Source organism: Mustela lutreola, chromosome 10 (assembly GCF_030435805.1).
Source record: "Mustela lutreola isolate mMusLut2 chromosome 10, mMusLut2.pri, whole genome shotgun sequence".
Taxonomy (NCBI): Eukaryota; Metazoa; Chordata; class Mammalia; order Carnivora; family Mustelidae; genus Mustela; species Mustela lutreola.
This window is the reverse complement of record NC_081299.1, coordinates 87,907,629-87,935,133: the sequence shown is the minus strand read 5'-3', so window position 1 is coordinate 87,935,133 and position 27,505 is coordinate 87,907,629. Positions and strand designations below refer to the sequence as shown.

The window sequence follows — 27,505 nt, the reverse complement described above, 5'->3', positions numbered from 1 at the left end:
ATGTCCATCTGGTCCAGTGTGTCATTTAAGGCCTTTATTTCCTTGCTGATCTTTTGCTTGGATGACCTGTCCATTTCAGTGAGGGGAATATTAAAGTCCCCTACTATTATTGTATTGTTGTTTATGTGTTTCTTTGATTTTGTTATTAATTGGTTTATATAGTTGGCTGCTCCCACGTTGGGGGCATAGATATTTAAAATTGTTAAATCTTCTTGTTGGACAGACCCTTTGAGTATGATATAGTGTCCTTCCTCATCTCTTATTACAGTCTTTGGCTTAAAATCTAATTGATCTGATATAAGGATTGCCACTCCTGCTTTCTTCTGATGTCCATTAGCATGGTAAATTCTTTTCCACCCCCTCACTTTAAATCTGGAGGTGTCTTCGGGCTTAAAATGTGTTTCTTGGAGGCAACATATAGATGGGTTTTGTTTTTTTATCCATTCTGATACCCTGTGTCTTTTGACAGGGGCATTTAGCCCATTCACATTCAGGGTAACTATTGAGAGATATGAATTTAGTGCCATTGTATTGCCTGTAAGGTGACTGTTACTGTATATGGTCTCTGTTCCTTTCTGATCTACCACTTGTAGGCTCTCTCTTTGCTTAGAGGACCCCTTTCAATATTTCCTGTAGAGCTGGTTTGGTATTTGCAAATTCTTTCAGTTGTTGTTTGTCCTGGAAGCTTTTAATCTCTCCTTCTATTTTCAATGATAGCCTAGCTGGGTATAGTATTCTTGGCTGCATGTTTTTCTCGTTTAGTGCTCTGAAAATATCATGCCAGCTCTTTCTGGCCTGCCAGGTCTCTGTGGATAAGTCAGCTGCCAATCTAATATTTTTACCATTGTATGTTACAGACTTCTTTTCCCGGGCTGCTTTCAGGATTTTCTCTTTGTCATTGAGACTTGTAAATTTTACTATTATGTGACGGGGTGTGGGCCTATTCTTATTTATTTTGAGGGGCATTCTCTGAACCTCCTGAATTTTGATGCTTGTTCCCTTTGCCATATTGGGGAAATTCTCCCCAATAATTCTCTCCAGTATACCTTCTGCTCCCCTCTCACTTTCTTCTTCTTCTGGAATCCCAATTATTCTAATGTTGTTTCGTCTTATGGTGTCACTTATTTCTCGAATTCTCCCCTCGTGGTCCAGTAGCTGTTTGTCCCTCTTTTGATCAGCTTCTTTATTCTCTGTCATTTGGTCTTCTATATCACTAATTCTTTCTTCTGCCTCATTTATCCTAGCAGTGAGAGCCTCCATTTTTGATTGCACCTCATTAATAGCTTTTTTGATTTCAACTTGGTTAGATTTTAGTTCTTTTATTTCTCCAGAAAGGGCTTTTATATCTCTCGAGAGGGTTTCTCTAATATCTTCCATGCCTTTTTCGAGCCCGGCTAGAACCTTGAGAATTGTCATTCTGAACTCTAGATCTGACATATTACCGATGTCTGTATTGATTAGGTCCCTAGCCTTCGGTACTGCCTCTTGTTCTTTTTTTTGTGGTGAATTTTTACGTCTTGTCATTTTGTCCAGATAAGAGTAAATGAAGGGGCAAGTAAAATACTAAAAGGGTGGCAACAACCCCAGGAAAATATGCTTTAGCCAAATTAGAAGAGATCCAAAATCGTGAGTGGGGAGAAAGGGGATAAAAAGAGGTTCAAAAAGGAAGAAAGAAAAAAGAAAAAAAAAAAAAAAAAGAAAAGAATTTTTTTTTAAAAAAGAAAACACCTAAGAAAAATGTAAAAAAATATATATATATATATTAGATAAACTAGTAAAAAATCGTTAAAAAAGAAAAAGGTAACAGTTAAAAAAAAAAAAAAATTTTACCCGAAGGCGAGAGAAAAAAAAAAAAAAAAAAATGAAAAAGAAAAAATTAAATTAACTGCAAGACTAAAAAAAATCACAGGAAAAAAGCCATGAGTTCCGTGCTTGGCTTTCTCCTCCTCTGGAATTCTGCTGCTCTCCTTGGTATTGAAACCGCACTCCTTGGTAGGTGAGCTTGGTCTCGGCTGGATTTCTTGTTGATCTTCTGGGGGAGGGGCCTGTTGTAGTGATTTTCAAGTGTCTTTGCCCCAGGCGGAATTACACCGCCCTTACCCGGGGCCGGGGTGAGTAATCCGCTCGGGTTTGCTTTCAGGAGCTTTTGTTCCCTGAGCGCTTTCCGTAGAGTTCCAGAGGACGGGAATACAAATGGCGGCCTCCTGGTCTCCGGCCCGGAGGAGCCGAGAGCCCAGGGCCCCACTCCTCAGTGCGCCCTCAGAGAACAGCGCCCAGTTACTCCCGTCTGCCTGACCTCCGGCCGCGCTCCGAGCTCACCGAGCCTGCGACCGGTTCAAGGTAACACCGAGCTGCGAGCTTACTGTCGGCTCTGTCTCTGTAGCCGGCTTTCCCGTTCCAATACCCGCAAGCTCTGCGACACTCAGACACCCCCGATCCTTCTGTGACCCTGCGGGACCTGAGGCCACGCTGACCCCGCGTGGGCTTCGCTCCGGTTTAGCCTCTGGAGCGATGTCCCTCCGCGGAACAGACTTTTAAAAGTCCTGATTTTGTGCGCGGTTGCTCCGCCGCTTGCCGGGAGCCGGCCCCTCCCCCCGGGGTCTATCTTCCCGTCGCTTTGGATTCACTTCTCCGCCGGTCCTACCTTTCAGAAAGTGGTTGTTTTTCTGTTTCCAGAATTGCTGTTTTTCTTCTCTTCGATCTGCCGATGGATTTTCAGGTGTTTGCAATCTTTAGATAAGCTATCTAGCTGATCTCCGGCTAGCTGAAGCAGTCTCAGCTTGCTACTTCTCCGCCATCTTGACTCCTCCCCGACAGCAGACTTCTTGACAAAATGTAGACTTCGTGGATTTTAGTAGCTTTTTACATTTACAAACCTGTTAGGAGTGTGATGCTTACAATTAAATTAATATACCTTACTCTTTTTCATTCTTTCCTATGAAAATGTTTAAGCACATACAGGTATAAATCAATGTTCCTGAATTTCAAACTAGACATACAACCTTATTGTGAAAAGATGACAAATGTCCCAGTGAGGCAAATAAACCCAGTGGTGTGTTACATGCAAACACATACTTTAGAATAATAACATTTCAGGGTAAGAACAGATTTTAGGTTTCATCTGGTCCAAAATGATCGTTTTCCAGAAATGGATATCTTGAGTTAAGATGTCTATTTATCTAACCAAATTCATCTAGCTTTTTTAGATCAGAGCTATGAACATAGTAAATTTAGATTTTGAATAATATTCATCCCTTATAGATAGTATGCCCTCCTTGTCTGAGAATACAAAAGCATTATGGTTATTGGACATTTTATTTTAGTTAATAATTGCTAAATTAATCATTTAGCCACATTTTATTCTCATGATTTTGCATACTACTACTTATTTATTCCATACTGTTCTGTCATCTAGATTCACTGTTATGGAAATCAAGTTACTTAAAATGAAATTCAAAAAGGAGCAAGATAAATTATTTAATTTGAATCTCATCAAAATCATAATATAGCTAAAATTACATGAGAACTATGATGCAGATTTATGCCATTGATAAATAATTAATTATGTGAAAAAGAAAATTATACTAGGTTTATTTTTTTATCTCTGAGGAATATTTATTGATATAAAATTTACTTGTAAGTGTATATTTATTCTCTGCTCTTTATGAGATCATACAGTGACAGTCTGTTTCATTGTCTTGAATTTTGAAGGCTATAATTTATATTTTACTTGCTTTAAAGAATCCTTTGGTGATATAATACTTCCCTATACTAGATACTCTGTAAAAATTACAATAATAAGTCTCACTATTGGCATTAATATTTTATCTTTGTGATTGAGAGTCAAATTTACATGTTTTTTCTGGTAGCAGTTATATTTCATAATGATGATCTGTGAGCTCTGAAAATTAAGCAAAGCTTTAATTTAGTGCATATTTCATTGTCCAAGTCTCAAACTATAAAGTAAATATAAAATTGACTAACAAGCAAATACACATGCTGAATCCATGTGACTATTTGCAGTTTATTGGGAAAAGTACTTTGAAAGCAATATTTCCTTGTACAAACCAATGTACAAAAATATTTCTTTCAATGATACTGAAAGGCTATCTTTCTTGGCCTTCAGCCTTGCTTGGGTAACATTTAAATTGCTTCCCGTCACATTCCATCAAACTGTAATTGCAAATGCTTTCCTTGCTTTACTAATAGTAAACTTCATGTTCTTCAACTCCTTGCAACTTAAATTAATAGCCAAATCCAGTTGAAGAAGTATTTACTGAAGAATATCTAACTGGAGAGGATTATGATTCCCAGAGGAAAAATTCCGAGGATACACTATATGAAAACAAAGAAATAGACGGCAGGGACTCTGACCTGCTGGTAGATGGAGATTTAGGCGAATATGATTTTTATGAATATAAAGAATATGAAGATAAACCAACAAGTCCCACTAATGAAGACTTTGGTCCAGGTGTTCCAGCAGAAACAGATATCACAGAAACAAGCGTAAGTCAGTGTTATGCCCTGCGTCATTGTATGTCTTATTTTTGGAGTATCTTCACATTTATCTTGATGTTTTTTCAAGGATAAAGTACAAGTTGTGTTCTTATGTAAATTGTGAATATCCTCCCAGGACATCTTGATAGATTCTTCCTCATGGAAATCTTCAGCCATTGTAGCTCTGCCTATACTACCAGAGTCTTCATTTGAAAGTATAGTCTTGGATAGAATCGTATCCAAATTGTTTTGTCATCGATGAGATTAAGTTATTATTCTGGATTTTTTTCAAAAAAGGTTTTATTTATTCATTTACCAGAGAGGGAGAACACAAGCAGGGAGAGCAGCTAGCAAAGTGGGAGGAAGAACAGGCTCTCTGCTGAGCCAAGGAGCCAGATGTGGGACTGGATCCCAACACCTTGGGATCATGACCTGGGCTGAAGGCAGCCGCTTAACGAACTGAGCCACCCAGGAGTCCCAGATTATTTTATTTTTTAATTTTGAAAGAAGAATTTTCTGGTGATGCTCAGTACAGAACCATATGTTATTTTTTTGACCCCCATCACCCATTTCTCCCACCGCTCACCCCTCACCTATATTTTGTTAAATTTAATTTGATGACACTTTTTGCATAATGCCTTGGAATAGTAAGTGAAGTCTACATATGTCTTTATCTTTCTGTAATAGTTCTTTAACAAACAATTGTTTCATCTCATTCAAGAATTGCGTTAATGCTCATTATGCTTTCCTTTTCATGTTTTCAGTATCTAAACATTCAATAGGTTTTTGTTTAAAAAAAAACACATTTTAATAGGTTGTTTTTAAATGCACTTAGATAATTAAATTTTTTTTTAAAAGTACTTAAATGGCCTTAATGACTTAAAGACAGGTTGCTTGAATTTTTCACTCAACAGATAAATGGCCATGGTGGATATGGAGAAAAGGGGCAGAAAGGAGAACCAGCAGTAGTTGAACCTGTAAGTATTGGTGCGAATACATTGTAAAGGTTGGTACAATTAATTAATGTAGATTTTGAGCCATCATCACCCTACGGTATTATATATGTTTGTATATTTCCATTAAAAATTCTAATGTCCAAGTGCTTAAAATATGCCATGAATAAGTGAGTCAGTGAGGCCATTTCTGGCAAGTGAAATTTTAATTAACTAAAAAAACATAGAGACATGAATTTTGGAATTTGAAAGTCGCTGAAATTTGTCTAGTCCAATTCTCTTGTTTTAAGACAAAGGAACCTGAGATCTGCTGAGATTCACATGTTCGTGGTTGAGACATAACCAGATGTTAGCTTTTCTAACTTTCTTCAATTTCTCTAACTTAACATTATTAGAAATATATTATTTGATCTAAATATTTTCTGGTTTCATATCCAAATAATATCATGTTAATATAATCATATTTCACATCCAGATAATATCATATTGTCATGATATGAAAATATTACTTTTAAAATTCACTTCCTTTTCTCCCTACTAACAAATGGTCTAATTCACTCCAAAAGTGATTTTTAAAATTTATGTTAATATTATTACTACTCAAGATATTGGTAAAAAGCAAATTGTTACCAGAAAGCAATTTTACTATTGTTCTCCCTAATCACCAACTTGGGGAAACCGTTGCACTAGAACTAAAGGTAATATGCTTAATTGTTTGCCTCAAGATCATGAAAATCATTTCAAAAGTTGCAAGGACTGGGGAGAGTCAAAGGTCAAAATGATATGTCTATAAGGACATTGCTGTCTATTAACTGTATTACTCCAAAACCCGATAAATCGTGCCTGAAAAAAATTTTTTTTCATAATAAATATGCCCTGATTTTGAAAATTTACAACCAGCCTTCTAAATGATTAAACAATTTAAACAACTTCCGGCAGTAGAATCATAAGCTTGGTGGAATGAGTTTCTTTTCCTGAAACAGTACTTTATCCTCTTGTCTATTGAAGAGCTTATCTCATATTTATCCCCAATTGTTTTGCTTGGACTTTTTTCTCCTTTCCCTGAATTAAAGTGCATAGGTGCCACTTAACTTCCACTCTTTCATTCACGCGGTAGATATTATAAAATTCTAGCTTTCACCAGGCATTATTCCGAGTGCTAGGGAAAACTTGGTCAAATTCATAGCTTTGTCCTTCTTGGCAGCATATTGCATATTCTCCTTTTAATATTACTTTCCTGAATATTTATTTCTTTTCTAATTAGTTCACCAATTCTCTGAGGACAGGGACTATATTTTCTTACCATTTTAAACTCTCTCCCTTCTGCATGCAAAACTATTTGTAATGGGTTTTACATGGTAGAAACAGAGGATTTTTGAAATGCAATGATGGGGTGCTTTGTTAGAACTTCTTAGGTGAGAGGTCAGGGGTTCCATTTCACTAGTGGTGGGTGAGTCTCTGTCTTTTTTTTTTTTTATTGTAGGGGATGCTTATCGAAGGACCCCCAGGACCAGCAGGACCTGCGGTATGTAACTGTGTCAAGATTATTTTTGTATTTACTTTTTAAAAATAATCAGATATTTAGGGGCCCCTGGGTGGCCCAGTGGGTTAAGCCTCTGCCTTCGGCTCAGGTCATGATCTCAGGGTCCTGGGATGGAGCCCTGCATCAGGCTCTCTGCTTGGCGGAGAGCCTGCTTCCCCTTCTCTCTCTGCCTGCCTCTCTGCCTACTTGTGATCTCTCTGTCAAATAAATAAATAGAATATTTTTTTAAAAAAATAAAATATTTATAATTTCTATTACATTATTGAATTTATGTATTTTATATTAATTTGAGTATTGAATGATAGAGGCAAACAGCTTTTCTGAGGGCCTGGTAGCCTTGAATTGTTGATTTGGCTTTCCAAAAGTTACTCTTTTGAGAGCCTTGGAATTAAATTTTAATTTTCTTTCCTTCCATCCCTCCTTCCTTCCTCTCCTTAAATATCTCTGTATCCTTTAACCTCATTTTTGTTAGGGTCCATGATCAAAGGAAGGAGACTGAAACAAAGCGAAAGTCAAGCAAAGCTTTATTTTGCACCAAACATTGAAAATCAAACAGACCAGTCGGGCGGTCTCTTACAAAGAGGCAATGACAACCATGACACCGACCCCGACTACTTCCCTTACCCCGACGACAACCCTCTCTCTATCTGACAACAACACTCCCGGTAGTGCCGCTCCCCGGTGGCACTGCTCCCCGGCGAGGCTCCTGATGCTCCCAAGGACCCTGACACTCCCACTCCCAACGACCTGGACGCTATCACTACTACTTCCCTGCCTCACAGACTAACCTTTATAGAGGTGGTTGAGCCTGGCCCATACACAGGTGGCCAATGAAATTGCAATATACAGGGAAAACTGCACAGTCATGCTAGGTTGGCAGTATGGTGACCAATTGAATTTCAATTTACCATAGTAAATATATGCGTGCCCCACTAATTGGATGTCTCCATCTGGCTGGCCCGCTCCCATATCAGGGGCCTGCAAGCAAGTTCCTCCGGGTCAACCCAAGCCCACAATGAAATGGCTCTCTCAGGCCAACTAGGCCCTTATAATTTTCAAGTTTCATCTGAAAGTTATGATAGTGTTAAAAGTCATCTTTCTTTTTATTAAAGAAGTATAGGTATACCGCAATTGGAGTTGAGAATTCTAAGTAGACAGTAGCTGCTTTATCTGTGATTCTGAATGGAGTGATTGTCAGTTTCCATTGTCACTTCCTAGTGAGGTTGATGTCACTCAGTGTGTCTTTATTCTCAGGTAGTTGTACAGATCTGACTTTGTACAGATCTGTCTTTTGTGGAATTAATTAAGTTCTTGTCATCTGAAATAGATATGTTATGCTGATGCCTTTAAATTCCTTTTATCCATAAAGGAAAATGTAAAAATGGCTCCAAGCTAAATGATTTCTATATTTCAACTTTGCTATCACATTTCTGAGGTCTAATTGTCCGAGTATAACATTGCTTCAATAAGAATTGGAAACCAACTTCTACTTCAGGGACTTTATATTGGCATAGTTTCCTTTCCTGTTTTTCCTTGGAATGTCTGCTTCAAACCTGAGAGCAGCTTCATAGAGGAGTCGCTGAGTTAGTGACAGAGTGGTTTCCTATATGTTGTCTTTTCATAGGAAGGTAAATAGGGCAATAGTTTGGGTGACAAGTATATATTTATGGAAATATAAAATGAGCTCTTGATTTTGGTAGAATGAATTTGCCTGAATGATAGATAATAAGAACTGACTCAGATCATGGTTTATTTCTTTGTAGGGTCTTATGGGTCCCCCTGGTCTACAGGGCCCCACTGGACCTCCTGGTGACCCTGGAGAGAGGGTGAGTGAAGAGATTCTTTATTTAAAAAAATAGATTAAAATAATTATAAAATATTCTACAAGCTTAACATGTTATCCTTCTCACTGAAAGACAGAGAAACCATTGAGTTCATTGTCTAATATTTTGGTTAACTTTCCTAACTATAATTTTAGAAGTGAGGATGAAGACTGTGCATTTACCTATATTATAATTAGTAAGAAAACTTTCATTTTCAACAAATTTCCACATTGAGATGAACCTGCTACATTAGATTCAGTTCTTTAGTCTCAGTTGAGACAGGTTTTCCATGAACTCTGATGAATATTTAGTTGGATTCTGATAGACTGAGTTAATAAGCCTGAATTCTGATTTGAAAAGCATGTCCTAGATCGCATGTTAAAATAGACCACTTGTCTTAAGTCAATCCAAACTCTTTAAAAAATCTCTCCCTGTTTTTCCTCCATCCTTGAGTAGCCAATAACTTTGTGCATTATTAAAATCCTGTAAAACTAGTGCAATGAAAAACAACCCTTCCAGGGCACCTGGGTGGCTCAGTCAGTTGAGCCTCCAACTCTTGATCTCAGCTCAGGTCTTCATCTCAAGCCCCACATTGGGCTCCTTGCTCAGCGCTTAAAAACAAAAACAAACAAACCCTTTCTAGGTACATACTGAAAGGAGATGAACCAAGGAGGGGAAAACAAATGCAGATTAGTTAATGTGGACTAATTTTATTAAATGCTATTCTATTTCTAATAAATTTGGCTCTTTAATTTATTTATTAATTTTGATGATTTACTTTCCTAGGGTCCCCCAGGACGTCCTGGCTTACCAGGGGCTGATGGTCTGCCTGGTCCTCCTGGTACCATGTTAATGTTACCGGTATGAGTTTTCTTACTGCTATAAAGATAATTTAATAATTCATCATCTTATTGTTGAAAAATATTGCTGAACTATATTACAGATCAGTTAACTAAAAACCATTGTATGAGGTAGAAATACTTGAAGTCAAGCAGACTTTAGAAATGACAGGAAATTTTACTAGAGCAAAAATTTGGTAAATATCAATCTCTGCATTAGAACTAAGGTTTTGTTATATGATTAGACTTTGACAGCGAAGCTTAGAGGTTGTTCTTAATATTTCCAACCATGTGCTTTATCCTGAGTCATAGGATTAACATGCATTTCATGTATTACTTAACATAAAATTAATATGCTATTTATCACCACAGAGATAACAGTTGATGCTTTTTAAAGAAGATATATTTATATTGTCATTATTCATTGCTCAAAAATTGTTTTACCGTAAGATTGCTTTTTAAAGTTGCCCTTGTTCTCTGGGAGAAAAAACAAAACAAAACAAACAAACAAAAAAAAACCAATTTAATTTGTTTAAATGCAATAAAATTTCAAGTAATAATCAGAGTAAGAAATTGATTCCTGCTGCATTTCGAATTAAAATTTAAATGGTAGCTTTAGGATTTTAGAATTTTATGGAAGGATACTGGGAGGGTGAGTTTCCTATTATAATTACTTAACAAAAAAATAACAAAACGAATTTATCTCCAGGACGATTTCAACTGTATTTATAGAGATTCCAAAAGTTTTGCTCAACAAAATAGCAATTGATCTATAACCGCCATTGAACTGAGTACCTTTGGAATTTTTAAAAATGATTAAATAGAGGGAGGTAGCATTTGTACAGGTAAAAAATATAGGATGACTTATTTCAGATTTTTCAGAGATTATGGAATTTAAAATTGGAAATCTCTAGTCTCTTCTACAAATGATAAACATGATCCTGAGAACTTCCAATATGGGCAGAAGAATTTTAAAAAAGAAATCTAAGTATCTTGATTCATATAAGTGACCTAGTACTTTTGTAAAATTCAACCATTTTCAGTAAATAGTTTTTAATTAGTAATTAAGGCACTATTTGACAAAGGCTAATTTTGAGCTTCTTTACGTTCCCTTTCCTTAGTTTCGTTACGGTGGTGATAGCTCCAAAGGACCAACCATCTCTGCTCAGGAAGCTCAGGCCCAGGCAATTCTTCAGCAGGCCCGGGTAAGAAAGAATGAGATGTATTCCCATAAGCTGATTTTGTGTGTGTGTGTGTGTGTGTGTGTGTGTGTGTGTGTGTGTCTGCCTGCATCTGGAAGATGCTACTATTATAAATAAAATACTTCTGGATAGTACACTGAATTTGGACAGAGAAAATGCTGAGGTTATAACCCATTTTTTCCAGTAAGAATATTTTCTTTAATTGAATATTAAAGTTAAATGACTGACCTTTGCAGTATTGCCATTTATAATCCTGGCAATAACACACAAACCATAACACATATTTTCTAATATTTTTTTTAAGAGTACTGACTGATTTACACATAATACTCTCTATTGTTCACATACAGCTTCTGTTAAGACAGAAGTTGATGATTTATAAAAGTAAAAGAATAAGGTTTGAAATATTTTTTTTCCTGCTAATCTAATAAATTATTCAGGATAGCTCAAATAATCCATCAAATTAAGTTTTTGTAAGCATTCTCATATAAGAAAGAAACCTTCAAATATATATTTAAGTTCTAATCATAATCTATAATGTTTTTACAAAATCCATTGCTTATAATCATTCATTAGCTGAAAGTTTCCACTATCTCTATCTTATAAGACCTATAATTATATTTATTTTTTAAACTCACCTCAATTAAAAAGTCTAAAGAATGGACTAGGGAAGAGTTGAAAGTCATTTAATACTTTTTTTCCTAGTATAGGATTTTTCTTTAAGGAAAAAGGAAATAGAGGGCTTGCATTTGGTATGGATATGGACCCACTTTCTAGGTGATATAAATCATTTCTGTGATAACTTTGGATAAATTTATGAGTATATAAAATTTAACATTTATATGTCTATCATACACTTACGAGTGTATAAAATATCTGAAAACATAACTAAAGAGTATAATTTACTCTATTTATTTACATATTTGTTAAATCTGTCAATCTGAAAAAATGCCATTATTTGGTATATTATTATGCCATCATGTATAAAGACAGACATTTAAGAATTTGTTTACTAGTCCTTGGCTTAACACGTACCTAAAAGGATTTAAAATAATTTGCTAATGATTCCTATAATTCATCTTATAAATTATATTACTTTCCACAAATTTAAGGTAATTATTTGAGCTTAAATGTTTTATGAGGCCATTGAATTCCTCATTTTATTAGACCTTTTAACCTATTTGGAAATAGGTAGCAAGCATTATAATTCCAATTTTTCAGATATTTAATCTCAAGGATTAAGAAGTGTATTGTCAAAAATCTCATGGTGAGTCAGTAGTGGAACTTTGAAGATACTACTGTTTTCATCTCATGCACTTTTCTAATATGATTTTACATATTATTTCTGTTACAGTATTATTTTTTTATATCTGTTTTGATAATCTAAATATTCATCTTTGGAATCACTAATATTAAAAAGTAGCTCACCATACTAATTTAACATCTATCAAATATTTACCCTGTGTACTCCACTTGTTCCAGCTTTTCAAGTTTGCTAATTTCACATTTCTAATACTCAGTATCAATAGTGCATGTAATCAATCTATCATGCCTATTATTATACAAAGTGAATGTATCTTTCTTGTAATGTTAAATTTGGGATTTGGTAAAAAGAAGTGTATTAGCATATTTTCTGATCAATTTTGCTCGCTATCTGGCTTTAACTGTTATAGTATTTCCTAAAATATTACTAGAAACTTTTTACTTAAAGCACCTCAAATTGTTCACCTCTAAAAGGATTTTCAATGATAAGTGTGCCAGCATGTTTAAGAGAAGTCTATATGTTATTCTGAAGTTGGCTTCAGAGTAGAAAAATTATAAAATATTAGTTATACTAAAATCTATTTTAACTTCTATTGTTGAATATATGTCATTATAATATCATCATAATAATATATGGTACAAGATTGTATACAAGATACAACAGTTTAAAGAAAATTGATACTTGTTTAGGTCATTTGTCATTCTAGAAACTTGCAGTTCTTCAGTAATCAGGCACTCTTTCTAGCATGTAGCTATTATACCTGTGTTGATCCTCTGTTACTTAGAGGTAGCTTGTGCAAATGAATATTATGGTTTAATATGCTTATCCAGGAGAGCATCCCTGAGTTTGATCTTCTTTATTTTCTAGATTGCTCTGCGAGGCCCACCTGGCCCAATGGGTCTAACTGGAAGACCGGGTCCTGTGGTATGTTATTCAATAAGATAATGTATGTTTAAATCCACATATTAGTAATTCCTTGTGCAGCTTTGGCCAAGCATTGTTCATATTTATAGCTGATAAAAAAAGGATACATACACTTACTTATGCTTGATTTTGTTTCCATTTTAAAAGTCTATTTCAATCCAGTCCTCAGTAAGTTTTGATAAAAAGATTTCAATGAAGAATTTTCAAATCAAATAAATACAATGGAAAATATAATTGAGTCATATATCTATTAATTTGTCAAATCATAAATGTAATTTATTTGCATAATATTCCGAGTTATTAAAATTTAATTGGACATTAAATTATTATGTTAAATAGAATTTTCATTTAAAAAAAAGTATTTGAGGTCAGTTAAATTATTCCATAATCTGGGAAGCAAGTAGGATACTTGGCTTAAACTTGAGTTTGCCTTCAGTATTCCTTAAAGTGCTTCAGATACTAGAAAAATTAATTTGTCTTTTGGAAACTGTTGGAAAATGAGTGTTTTATTTTTCCATGTAACCTTGCTAATAAGGTAATATTTTCCAAGTGGTTTTTAAAAAATATGTTCAAATATTTTGAAACTTTTACCAAATGTTAAGCAATGTAGCAATTCACAAAGAAACACAAAGCTTCTTTTCAAGTCATATTTTTTCTTAAGAAAAAAGAAAATCATAGGAGTCCAACCTCAGCTCTGATTGATTTTAGAATTAATTGAATAAATAATTTCTATTTTAAAGTATTTCTTTTTCTGTAAAAACAAGCCATTCCTCCTATTCTTTCATATGATTTTATATGTTTTCAATGTATTTCATAGAAATAGTGGTGTTTATAGAAAGCATTACTGTGAACATTAAAATCTTACATTTTAGTTACTTAGTAGACACAGCAAAATAATTTATTCAAGTTCGAATCAAGCTAATGTCTCCTATTTAATCTGTTTTACTGATCTTATTAATTAGGATGTTCAGTAGTTTTCTTCATGTATTTTATTCAAAGATTTGTTATGTAGTTTACATAAATTTTTGGTTCTCTTAGTTCAGTCTTTAAAATTTGTACAGGTTATATATTTTGAAGGTTATACAGTCAGGTATATATACTCAATGATATGGGCTCATGTAGAACATATGTTCTGGCAAAATAATAAGAAACATGAAGAGTCCATGTTCCTTAACAAATGAAGAAAGTTAATATTTAACAGTTTGTTAGTGATAACTCAAATTCACATGACTGAGGAAAGCCAGAAATATGCTAAAACTTTATAAATCTTGGGACAGAAGAATTATCTGTATATTTTATTAAAAATAACAGTTCCTGGGACCCCAAACTTGTGATTCTGTCATTCAGGATTGGTGTGGCAAAATATATTTTTAATGAGTGCACCAGGCTGATTCTAAGCATGTTTGGGAAATACCGCCATATATTACCTAATTTATAAATATCACTACAGGGTTTCTAAAACTGCATTTTCCAAAGGAATTTTCCTTCATATCATCCTGACAAGCATAAACCTTAATGGGTTTGTAGAGGGTCAGGGTAGTGAATAGCAGAAGCAATGTAAGCATGATCAAGTAGCAGTTGCTGTTTTCACCAAACAGTTACTGAGGGTCAGTCATGCACAACGTGTTGGCAAGGAGAAAAAATGGGCAACCACATACACATTCTCAGTGTCATACACTGGACACAAGATTGATTGATTTCACTACTTAAGTCTTTGTTATGAGAATCTTTATCTTCCTTAAGTATTAAAAATAGGTGTTGAGATAAAAACATCATTTTGTTTCTTTTCAGCATTTTCTCTTCTATTATCCTTTGCTCCAAAATTTCAAATTATGATAGACTTTCAGATATCTGTTGATCCTAGAGTCTAAAACTATTTTCTATAAAAGAAAAAAGTCTACATTAATATATTGAGATACAAACCTAAACATTCTTCCAATGAAAAATTCATTCAGTTGTTTTCTCTGATTGCTTTCCTAGACAAATAGAGGCTTACAGTATAAAACATAGAGGAAACATAAAAAATACTGTGGTTATTTTTTCTATTCTGTTACTGTCAGTTATTGCATGATAATTTTTAGAGTAAGTATTTGGACAAAATAATTATAATTTGTTGAATAGGTAGTGCTTATATACAGAGAATATAATGCAGTAAATTAATTAAAAAATTGACTGTCTTATAAAGGTGTTCAATTCAGTGATTAATAATTTAATTTAATATAGAACCCCAGGTTTTCTCTTGAAAAAATTTATTTGTAGAATTCTTAATTAGAAGAGTTAAGGCTATTATTGTTTAATTTTGCAGGTTAGAATATTCAGGTTACTTGACTTCCCATATTTCCTAGGAGTCAGATTAATAGTTATTTTCCTTTAGAGCTCTAGATAGCTAACATTTCCAGACTTAGCGCAATTTTGATCTTTTTGTATAATGACTCAATACACCATTATTTGAATATATATTGATTTAAATATATCAGAAACTTCTTAAACACCCAACATATACTTCTTCCATATGAAGTAACTGTTATCACCATGTTCAGTGTTAATATCCTAAAGCTTTTTAAGGGAATGAACAGCCTGGTATTTATTTTTAAAACAACACTTTTATAAAGTGATTTTATATTTTTCTGGTTAATGTGCCAGGTTTTTATTGCACTTTTTGAGTTATGTAAACATTTGTGAGAGGCTTTTGTCATAAAGACTTTTTCTTGTAGGAAATAAAAAAACCACTTTGGGAAAAATTCTTTGACATTATTTCAGGACAATTATAATGATGGTTGTAGTGTCTGTTCTTGACATTTTATTGCTATAGAATTCAGTGTCTGGGAAATTTCTGAGTGTAAACGCAATAACATTTTGCCAAGTCCTTGCTGTATAAATGGATTCAGTGTATACCTGATTCAGTAAGAGAACTATATCACAGTATAATAAATAGTGCCTTGTGTATTATCGTAAGTACTGTGATGGCATGTACATTAAAGAAAATTTCAATGTGAATTGGTGAAATTGGTAGTTATGTGTAAAATAGAGACTTAAAGATAGTTTACACACTGGAATGCAATAAATCTGAGAAGAGATACATTTCAAAGGGCTTGAAAATTTTATTGTATTAATTAATAAAATTATACCAATTTGATGAAACCTGTTTTGAATGGTGTTTGACTCTATTACATGAGAATGGTGGATAGCAGTAGTTAGGGAATTATTAGTCAATTAAATGATTTTATTCTTTCTTTTTCTCTATAGGGGGGGCCTGGTTCATCTGGTGCCAAAGGTGAGAGTGGTGATCCAGGTCCTCAGGTAAAAAAAAAAGAAAAAAAAAATAGTCTATTTCACTTATTTTATTTTTGACTTAATTTTATCCTGTAGGGTAATTGAAGTATCTGTCATCTGTTTTATGAGTAAAGAAATTACTTAAATTACTTTTAAGTTCATATCACCTCCTTTAATTGAAAAATCCCTAGGGGCCAGTTGACTGCCAATAACTTGATTAATTTAAACAATATTAAAAGAAGGTAATAAGCTAGGATGGAAAAGGCTTGATAGTAATAGGCCTTCAGAATATTAAATTGGCTTGAGATTGTACAGAGCAGAGCACAACTACTATAGCTGTACTTTATAGTGGCCTTGCCTCAAACCCATGATATTTTCTTTTTTTAAAAAAACATATTTATGTGCTTTAATCTATCACAATTACTATTTGATGCTGAAAGTGTCCCTTACTTTGTTGTTGTTGTTTTTTTAAGATTAATTAATTAATTAATTAGACACAGAGAGAGAGAGAGATCACAAGTAGGCAGAGAGGCAGGAAGAGAGAGAGGGGGAGAAAGGCCAATGCAGGCTCAATCTCAGGAACCTGAGACCATGACCAGAGCCAAAGGCAGAGGCTTAACCCACTGAGCCACCCAGGCGCCTATAAAAATATATTTATTTTTAAATGAAGGTTAATTTCATTAAAAACTAAGATTTGTGTTATTAGGATCACCCCTTGCCTTCCAGCTAGGAGAAAGGATAAAGTCATCTCAGAAGAATAATTTTCTAAAAGACTATATTCTTTTAAACTCTAATTATTAGACAACTTTAATTTCACATTTCTATAATCAGCATTGTACAGTGATGATAAAAATTATTCACAATTTTAAATATGTGTTGCATTTGCTACCACATTCATTGTAGGCATACTGTTTAACTTTAAAAAGGATATAGTTAATTAAATATAAAGGCCTATATGTGTATACCAGAGCTACATTTGATCTATTATTAGCTGTGTAATTTTATTTTTAAAAAATGTATATCAAGCTCCACCTAATAATATCAATATTACCAATATCAATAATATCAATAATATCAAGCCCCACCTAAGATTGTTTGTTGACATAACATTATATCGTATTGCTAAAAGAAAGAAACATACTGAGAATCTTTAACCTTTAATCTGACATGGCATGGTACCAGGCAATAATTTGCATCTGGGATCACCAAATCATCTTCCAGCATTTTGTAGATGATGGAAAGAAATATGTACCAGGCAGTATGCTAAGTTGTAGGAGTACAATAGAGAAAAGACCGATTTAGTCTAAAACCACAGAATTAATAATTTAATAGGAGATTCAAATCTGAAAAAAGGCAATTATATTCCGTGTGATAATTGAATAAAAGAATGTGGAAGAGGATCTCCAAAAAATAAAGGTAAAGGTGAAGAAACAAGGGTTTGGAAAGAAAAGAGGAATGAGATAGATGGTTAAGAGTGTTTTCAGTTAAGGGAAATGTAAAACCCTAAGATTTTGAGAATAAAGTGAGTAAGGATTTTTTTAAAAGGTTAAAATATCACTTTGTATTTCTTTTGTTTAATTTTAATCAATTGTAATTGATTACAATTATAATTAATCAATTTTAATTAATTGTAAACTTAATAAAATAATATGACTTTTTTTGCAAGAAGATTATTAGAAAAATTGATTCTCTTCTGTTTTATCTGAGCTTTTACATAAGAAATAATTTTCTTAAGTTAAAACAATTGACGTAAAGCTAAGAAGTTATAAATTTCTAAAACCATCTCTCTCGGTGTGATTCAGTTTATTGATCAAGAATTCCATAAAATGAATAAATTGCGGTGTTTTGATATAGGGCCCCCGTGGTGTTCAAGGTCCGCCTGGTCCAACGGGAAAACCTGGAAAAAGGGTAGGACTGGTTTTCATTGTGTATTTTGAGGGCATCTGAAATTATCAGTTATCTTCTTTCCTTTTACTCTGTGCCAGGAGGAATCCTTTTTGCTTAGTCATGTGCTTGCCATTTTCAGGGTCGTCCAGGTGCTGATGGAGGAAGAGGAATGCCTGGAGAACCTGGGGCAAAGGTCAGGAGCTCATACATTTGTGTATTCAGATCTTGTATGTCAGTTCACCCCTAAAAATTTTATATTTTAAAATAGAGTTTCTTGATATGAACAAATATTTCACATTTACATTACAGGATAGAATTAGGGTGGGAATGTGATGGATGATGATAATGATGACGATTATGATTTTACAGGGGGATCGGGGATTTGATGGACTTCCAGGTCTGCCTGGTGACAAAGGTCACAGGGTAAGATAAACCATTCTGTTACTCTGTATACAGGGATAATACGACAATTTTATGAATTTTTTTACAATCTACAGACTCGAAGAAATCAAAAACAGAAAATTAAATATTTGTGCATCAGTAATTTAGTACATTATTATATCCACTACATACTTGAAGAAAGGCAATATCAATATAAGTTCTTCAATTATTTTTAAACATTAACCATGCAAATATAAATTTCAGGTAGAATCTTTATGTACATGTATGTGGAAAATATTGTATTTATAGAAAGACAGTGTGGAGATTTAATTTTGCCTCTAATTTTTTGCTACTCTCCCTAATTTCCCTCTTATCTTTCATTTGCAGAAATATTCTTAATAGAATCTACTTCAGGCAGTCTATCATTAATATAACAATATACTGGGCACTGTATTTTATTATCCTAAGTTACATGGTACCCATAGATAGACACCACAAGCTAGTTCGAGTGATAATACAGGCTTGCAGTCCGGCACAAGAGCTTATAATTTGCAAAAGGTAAACAATCCACCATGCTGAACAGGAATTCAGTGGATATTTTTAGTGGGAAATTAAGCAAAGAGGCAGTCTCTCAGACAAAGAAAAACCTTGAACCTTCACATTTTTCTTCTCCAGAAGTTAGGAATAAAGATAAGACAAACCTTATGTAAACTGCAGAATATTAAAAGAAAAGAGAACGCTAAGGAAGTCTAGCGAGATATTTAGTGTATACCTACCCCATGTCAAGAGAAATATTCAATTTTGTTTCTTAAAAAATCCAAAATTTCTTAAGCTATCTCTAATTGTGCTTATTTATTATGAATCTTTAGAAGCATAAAAAATTTAAATTAAATTAAAATCACCGAAGTGTATCTCTGTTTAAAACAATCTTCAGCAAAATAATTTTCTACATGATATAGTTTGTAACAATTATGTGAAAATCATTTTAGGTATTTTTTTTCCAAACCTTTTTGTTTTAAAAATTGAAGGAACTTTTTTTTTTTTTTCTAGCACAGTCATATATAAAGTCAGTTAATGTAAAATTATGATTAATCTCTGCAGTGTTCTGAGAAGGACAAAGGAAGTATACATTTTCCTGCCAAGTTGTCTGTACATTCAGCAGGATAGCTGTAGGATAGACTTTTAAACATTCTGCTTTATTTCATCTTCTGATCATATTTATATTTATTTAATAGGGTGAACGGGGTCCCCAAGGTCCTCCTGGTCCTCCTGGAGAAGATGGAATGAGGGTATATTAAACTTAATTTCTTTTAGTAAATATTTGAAATGAAAATGTAAGAGAACAAAGAGTCGATACATTGTCTAATTGTTTTACCCTCCCATTTATTTTGTCAATGACAGGGAGAAGATGGAGAAATAGGACCAAGGGGTCTTCCAGGTGAAGCTGTAAGCAACTTCCTTTCTTTTTAAAATAATACTCTGTTTTGGAAGAATAGTGACTGGTGTACAAAGTCAATAATAAACTCAGGTGGCAATACAGTCTTATGTAAGCTAACCAACCAGGTAATTGTTATGGGAAAACAATTTCAAAGAAGGTGCTTAGAGCTTTGTTATAGAAAAACTCTTAGTCAATTGAAAGAAATGTGGAATAGAACATCTTTTCAGCCAAAAATCTTACCTAGTTTTTGTTGCTGTTTCTTTGTTTTATCTTATTTTTTAATATCATCAATAACTCCAGAATTTATTTATGTATTTAGGATAAATGGATCTTACAACCAGAAGAAACAAAAACTTAGGTGCCTAATATATATCAGATATAGGGATAAAATGTGCTAGATTATATTGTTTTTCCATTGAATTGTACAAATGAGGAAACTGATTTGGGAAGGTTTACCCAAAGCAAGTTAATCAAAAGACCAGACTAGAGCCAGGCCTCTTAATTTCAGTCCCAGCTTGTCACATTATAGAGCCTGTCAACTTAAAGGCATAATAGCTCAAGGGAATGGGAGAGGCAGTACATTACTATATTCATTTTTCTAAGGAAGGAAAAGAAGGTGGAGCAGGTGGTGGAGGGGGAAAAAGAAGAGAAGAAAGGTGGTGGAGGGGGAAAAAGAAGAGAAGAAACTGATTATGTTTCAAGAATAATAATTTAAAAAAATCTCTTAAGAAAATGATTTCTATTATCCACATAGGTAGTTTGTTTAAACACCTCTTTGTTTCTTTCCCTTTAAGAATATTATCTCAAGAAGAAATTTACCTAATATAAAACAAGTAAATTAGGATTTTTCGATTTGTATAGTCTATCTGATTGAATAACAAGATTTAATAAGATTCAGTGTTGCCATTTAAATAAAAAAATGACACAAAAGTGACAAAAAATATTAAGCTATTTCCATTTTTAAAATTTTCCAAGTGACTCATATGTAAATTTATAGATTCAAAGATCTACAGTGTATGTGCTAAAACTCCCTGTTACCCATTCTGACTTTTAGATCAGTCAGATATGAGATACCATATCAGTCAGATATGAGAGTCAAATATGAGATATTTGTCTTACATAAAAAAGGTATTTTAAACCCCACAGGCAGTGTGTTAATAGAAGCTCTAGAGATATTTTTACTCTAAACATTACATTAAAATTTCTTTGGATGAAGAAATGTATTTTGAGGGCATTTATTATGAGGACATTTTTTTTTCCTTCTAGGGTCCACGAGGTCTGCTGGGACCAAGGGGAACTCCAGGACCTACTGGGCAGCCTGTATGTATTGTTGGAAATATTAAAACAAATTTTTTTAAAGATTTTTTTTTTAAAGATTTTATTTATTTATTTGACAGAGAGAGAGATCACAAGTAGGCGGAGAGTCAGGCAGAGAGAGAGAGAGAGAAGCAGGCTCCCGCTGAGCAAAGAGCCTGATGCGGGGCTTGATCCCAGGACACTGAGATCATGACCTGAGCCGAAGGCAGCAGCTTAATCCACTGAGCCACCCAGGCGCTCCTTTTTTTAGAGATCTTATTTATTTAATTATTTGACAGACAAAGATCACAAGGCGGAGGGGCAGGTGGGAGAGGGAGGGGCGGGAAGCAGGCTCCCCACTGAGCAGAGAGCCCAATGCAGAGCTCCATCCCAGGACCCTGAGATCATGACCTGAGCCGAAGGCAGATACTTAACACACTGAGCCACCCAGGCACCCCCAGATATTCCGGATTTTCTAGGAAAAGCTTGTTTTCAGACATTTTAAAGCTTAAGACCACAAAAGCTTTCAGTAGAGAGCAAGGTATTTACTGCTTTGTTGTATTCTAAGATGCTGCCTATCAGTTAAATCTATTATATTCTCCCCCATACTCCTTCTTTCTTTTGTCTTCTTTTTAGTTTATCTACTTTATTTGTTTCATGTTAAATTTCTAACATACAATGGAAAATGCTGTTATGAATACCATGGGACTTGGATAGAAGAGTATAGATCTTGCCTTTTTCCTCATCTCTAAATCCTAAAATGATTTTTAGTTACTCTAGTCTAGTGGTTGTCATAGTATTAGGTTAATTTAAAAAAAAAAATTTCTGTTGTAGCATTTCAATGTATAAATATCCATATATATTAATATGTAATTACTTATATAAAATATTTGCATATATGTAAATATGCCTACAAAATTTTTTTTTCTTTATCGAAGGGTATTGCAGGTGTAGATGGCCCCCCAGGACCAAAAGGAAACATGGTATGTAGAAACCATCTGTAAAATAACTCATTTCTGCAATCTAGGTACTAACAAACCACTTTTGTTGCTAAATCTAAAAAATTTCTTACGACAGTTTGCTAAGTCCATTAGCTTCTGCTAGCACTAATATTTATGAGATTTTTCCAGATTCTCCATAGGGAAAACTGATTTGGGGACTGTTTTTCAATTGAGAAGAAAAAAAAAGAACTATGTGAAATAACCCTATTAAAGACTCTATTTTTCTCTGGCAGGGTCCCCAAGGAGAGCCTGGGCCTCCAGGTCAGCAAGGGAATCCAGGACCTCAGGTAAGTCCAAGCCACCTCAGCTCCTTTAGATATTGTGGTAGGATGGTTTCTTTTCATGAGAGCATAGACAGCCTTAGCATTCCTGGATTGGGTTAAAAATGTTTGCAACGTGAAAGAAGGAAGATAATTCTTTTTTTCCTTTTTGAAAAATTTGAACAAATTTGCAGAGGCCCCTTTTTTCCAAGAATAAAATGAGTCATTCAGTGTTCATGAAATGCCAGCACGAATAGCCACACCTGCAGAAGGGTTCTGACTAGGATCGTATTACAGTCCCACTGCCAGAAGGGTAGCCTGTGTAAAATGCCTCACAGTGTTCCAAAACTTTCTGGGAAATGTGGGGAATGTATATAGATTCTCAGGACTCATTTCAAGGGAAGTAGAAAGTTATTTTTCTATTTAAAAAATGTATTCTTATGATGCAGTTCCTGACATATGAAATAAATTCTTTTCACATAGGGTCTTCCTGGTCCACAAGGTCCAATTGGTCCTCCTGGTGAAAAAGTAAGTTACTCTGTGGTTCTGGTAATGCCTGGTCACCAATTTTGTGTTGTCAACCTTAGGCAGAAGCAAAGCCTGCCTTCTGTTTTTGATAAGATGTCAAGATGGCTCAGCACATAAGAAATTAATATGGAGTAAAACCTTGAGAGTACCATGAGAGGGGGGAAGTCATTCATACATCTCTGAACTATAAATGATAAAATTCACATAGTTCCATTTGGATAGCTTCCAAATGTGACATTCTCAGCTATATTAATTTTAGAAATGCACTAGTATGAATGGAGTGTTTTCTCTTCATTTTGGTTCTTTTCTTTCTCATTATTTAAAAAAAATGTCATTCGGTTTGCCTGCGACAAAGGGTTTCTAGCAAGATCTGATTAAGGGAAAATTGTGAAGTTATCATTTTCACCATTTTTCATGTATAAATGGCAAAGGATGTTCTTGTTAATAACTCAATGTCTAGACCAAAACAAGAATAAATCTTTAATTAAAGAGATGTCTTTCTCCCTGATTTCTTCTGCTGGATTCCTTAAGTAATAGTTCCTGTCCTCTGTAGGTACAGTACATTGTTAGCTGGTTTTTTTTTTTTTTTTTTTAATAATTTTTCCCCTTGTTCATTGTTTTCTGTAAACATGTTATTTTTTTTTAAATAAGCCGCTTTATTGGGGTATAATTTCACATCATAAAATTTCACTCATTCTGTGTACTTGTCAGTAGGTTTTAGTAAATTTACAGATCTGTGCCACAATCAAATTTTTTTCATGAATTTTTTTATTTTATTTATTTTTTATTATTTTGTTTAATTAGCCAGCATATAGTACATCATTAGTTTTTGATGTAGTGTTCAATGATTCATTAGTTGCATAGAACTCTCAGTGCTCATCACCACACATGTTCTCCTCAGTACCCATCACCCAGTTACCCCAACCCTTCACTCCCCTCCCTTCCGTAACCCTCAGTCACAATCAAAATTTTAGATATTTATACCACCTCAGAAAGAAACCTTATGTCTATTTGCACTCTCTGTTCAATGCACAGATTTAGACAACCACTAATTTGCTTTCTGTCTCTGTAGATTTGCCTTTTCTGGACATTTAATATCAATGAAACCTATGAATGAATTTAAAATATGAATTTAATCACGTAAATGGATGTAATATGTGGCCTTTGTGTTTGGCTTCTTTCATTTGGCATAAAGTTTTCAAGGTTTACTCATGTTGTGGCATACATCAATACTTTTGCTCCTTTTTATTGCCAAATGCATTCCATTAATGGAATATAATACATTTTGTTACTTATTTAGCAGTTGATGGACTTATGAGTTGTTTACTCTTTTGAACTGTTATGAACAGTGCTGCTATGAATATTTGCATATAGGTCTTTGTGTGGACATATTTTGATTTCTCTTGGGTAGGCACCTAGAAGTGGCATTTCTGGGCTATATGGTAAATTTAATGCTTAACATTTGAAGAAGCTTCCAAACTATTTTCCAAGTAATTGCACCATTATTTCCTTCCTTTTAGCAATGTAGGAGAGTTCTAGTTTCTCCAGATCTTCATGGATGTTTGCTTTCCTTCTTAATTATGGTCACTCTTCTCAGCATGAAATGGTATCCTATTGTAGCATTAGTTTCATTCCCCTAATCACTAGTGATGTAGAGCATCTTTTCATGTGCTTATTGGCTATTTCTATATCTTCTTTGGTAAAATACCAATTCAAATACTTTGATAATATTTTAATTGAGTTACTTATTTTATTATTATGTTGTGAGAGTTAACATCAACTTTAAGTGATCTTTAAGCTACTTTTTTGTGCATATTTCCTATATAGCAAAGAGATCTGTTGGAAAGTGCCCCATGAATCAAAGATGTGCCAAAAGTGATTTCAAATTTTTACTTTAGACCAGAAATTTTAACTTGGACATCTTTTACCATATTTTAGATTAGCTCATCACGAGTCTACTGTATTTCTAATAAATTGTGTTTGAGCATGTCTGTTAAATTATCTACCATGCATTAAATTCCTAAGAGGAATTTGGTTTTAAGGTAAAATAGTATACCTGCATTATGTTTGTTGAGCCAAAGGTCAAATATAGCAACTGGTTCACTGTACTTGTGGTGGGAAGACAGCTGTCTTCAGCCCAAGCAGCTTCTTTTTCCAATCGGAATGTATGCAGCTTGTGGGTTCAAAGACAGTCTCTTTTCATCAAAAAAAGAAAGGAACTCAAGAACATGAGAGAAACATGTTCTATTTATACTGCATATATATTTTTATTTTGCATCTATATTAGTTTTATTTTCTTTATGATACACTGTATTCTATTCGTTCTGGCTTGAGAGCCTTATCTCCCAAATCTTGGTAAATGCTGTATCCAACTGGACCATGGTCTAATCTGACATATAAAATGTAAATATGGTCATATGTTTTAAATTTCCCCTAACTTGTATATTTTTGTCGTAAGTTATTATAGCCTGTGCTTTTATTATATTTGTGATAAAATATTTTATAAATGTGTTAATTAACTAAATTATAAAACAACTATATTCTTTATTCTAACATTTTGATAACATGAATATACTGAATATTTTCTATAGCTTGATTGATGTCAGTATTTATATCACTCATATATTAATTGCTTTAGAGAAAACAAATAGTATTATGTAACTCTATGAGTTAAGAATGAAATAACAAGACACAAAGTAAATTTCAAAGGCAAGGCCTTTGAAACATGGTATGGATCTGTGTTCACTTATACTCTAGCTCTGTCACGTATTAACATTGGCTAATTTACCCAAACTCTTTAGACAATGATACTTCATGAAATTGTTTGAGGCTTAAAATGGACTGTATATCCATTAAAAAAAAAAAAAGACTGTGTATCTACCTACCTATCTACCTATAAATTGTTTAACATAATGCATAGAAACACAATAAATTTTCATTATTTTATTAAAATCTAAAAAAATATAATATGATATTCATGCATTCAACTTAAGTCCCAGCCCTCCAAGGAAACAACAGGTAGTTGAGAAAGAAGACAGAATGTTGTGCTATCACGGAGCTTCCATTCTGAAAGAGGTGGATTGATTTTAACTTTTTTTTCTCCGAGTTTTCATTTAAATTCCAGCTAGTTACCATACAGTGCAGTGTACAATACAACACCTGGTACTCACTGTGACAAGTCCACTCCTTCATCCCCTCCTCACCTGTTTATCCCATCTGCCCACTAAGCTGCCCTCCAGTAATTATCAGTTTGTGCTCCATAGATAAGAGTCTCTTTCTCGGTTTGCCTCTGTTTCCTTTTTTCCCCCATGTTCATCTCTTTTGTTTCTTAAATTCTCCATATGAGTGAAATCACATGCTATTTGTCTTTCTCTGAGTAAATTACTTTTTTCACTTAGCTTAATACTCTCTAGCTCCATCCATGTTATTGAAAGTGGCAAGATTTCATTCTTCTTTATGGTTAATATTCCACATTTTTATATATGTATATATGTGTGTTTTTATATATCCATATACATACACATATATACGTATACACATATATAGATGTGGTGTACATATACATATATATAGGTATATATATAGATATAGATATATATACCACTTTTTCTTTATCCATTCTTCAGTCGATGGACATTTGGGCTCTTTCCATAATTTGGCTATTGTTGATAATGCTACTATAAACATCAGGTTCTTACTAACTATGTCTCCTAAAGCAAGGGAAGCACAGGCAAAAATAAACTATTGATACTTCATAAAAATTAAAAGCTTCTGCACAGTGAAAAGAAACAGTCAACAAAACTAAAAGGCAACCTACAGAATGGGAGAAGATATTTACAAATGACATATTTGATGAAATGTTAGTATCCAAAAAATATAAAGAACTTACCAACTCGACTTCCCCCCCAAAACTCAAATAATCCAGTTAAGAAATGGGCAAAAGGCATGAATAGACACTTTCCCAAAGAAGATTCCAGATGGCAAAGAGACACATGAAAACATCACTCATCATCAGAGAACTACAAATCAAAACTACAGTGAGATAATACCTCACACCAGTCAAAATAGTTAACTTAATTTTTAAAAAAAAATCTATTTATAGCTCAAGATTTTTAATATTTCTAGTTCCTTAAATATAGCAACAATAGAAAATCCATGTAGTATTGCTTATAGTTTATTGTCATAAAATATCACAGTTGCTGATAAGAATAATTAATGGAATAGTTCTGCATTTGTACTTTACATCTCATTTTGAAGAAATAGGACCACTGTCTTGAGAGCAAAATGTAATTTATGTGATAGACAGAATATTACCATTAAAAATATAATCGTTTACAATAGTTATTACATGTTAGATTACTTGACTAAAACTGACTTTGAAGAGTGGTAAATGGAA

The 27,505-nt window shown here is 33.7% G+C and overlaps 1 protein-coding gene across 2 annotated transcripts in view; it reads left to right on the top strand.

Annotated features, from left to right (window-relative positions):
* Window positions 1-27,505, top strand: part of COL11A1 (collagen type XI alpha 1 chain) — a 213,758-nt gene that overhangs the window by 82,210 nt on the left and 104,043 nt on the right. For both annotated transcript variants that reach the window (XM_059137189.1, XM_059137188.1), the window contains exons 8-24: window positions 4,252-4,506; window positions 5,412-5,474; window positions 6,934-6,975; window positions 8,757-8,819; window positions 9,603-9,677; window positions 10,777-10,860; window positions 12,989-13,045; window positions 16,292-16,345; window positions 18,173-18,226; window positions 18,345-18,398; window positions 18,575-18,628; window positions 19,822-19,875; window positions 19,988-20,032; window positions 21,291-21,344; window positions 22,259-22,303; window positions 22,555-22,608; window positions 23,065-23,109. In XM_059137189.1, coding sequence (XP_058993172.1) covers window positions 4,252-4,506; window positions 5,412-5,474; window positions 6,934-6,975; window positions 8,757-8,819; window positions 9,603-9,677; window positions 10,777-10,860; window positions 12,989-13,045; window positions 16,292-16,345; window positions 18,173-18,226; window positions 18,345-18,398; window positions 18,575-18,628; window positions 19,822-19,875; window positions 19,988-20,032; window positions 21,291-21,344; window positions 22,259-22,303; window positions 22,555-22,608; window positions 23,065-23,109 — 1,152 coding nt within the window. The remainder of the gene's footprint in view (window positions 1-4,251; window positions 4,507-5,411; window positions 5,475-6,933; window positions 6,976-8,756; window positions 8,820-9,602; window positions 9,678-10,776; window positions 10,861-12,988; window positions 13,046-16,291; window positions 16,346-18,172; window positions 18,227-18,344; window positions 18,399-18,574; window positions 18,629-19,821; window positions 19,876-19,987; window positions 20,033-21,290; window positions 21,345-22,258; window positions 22,304-22,554; window positions 22,609-23,064; window positions 23,110-27,505) is intronic.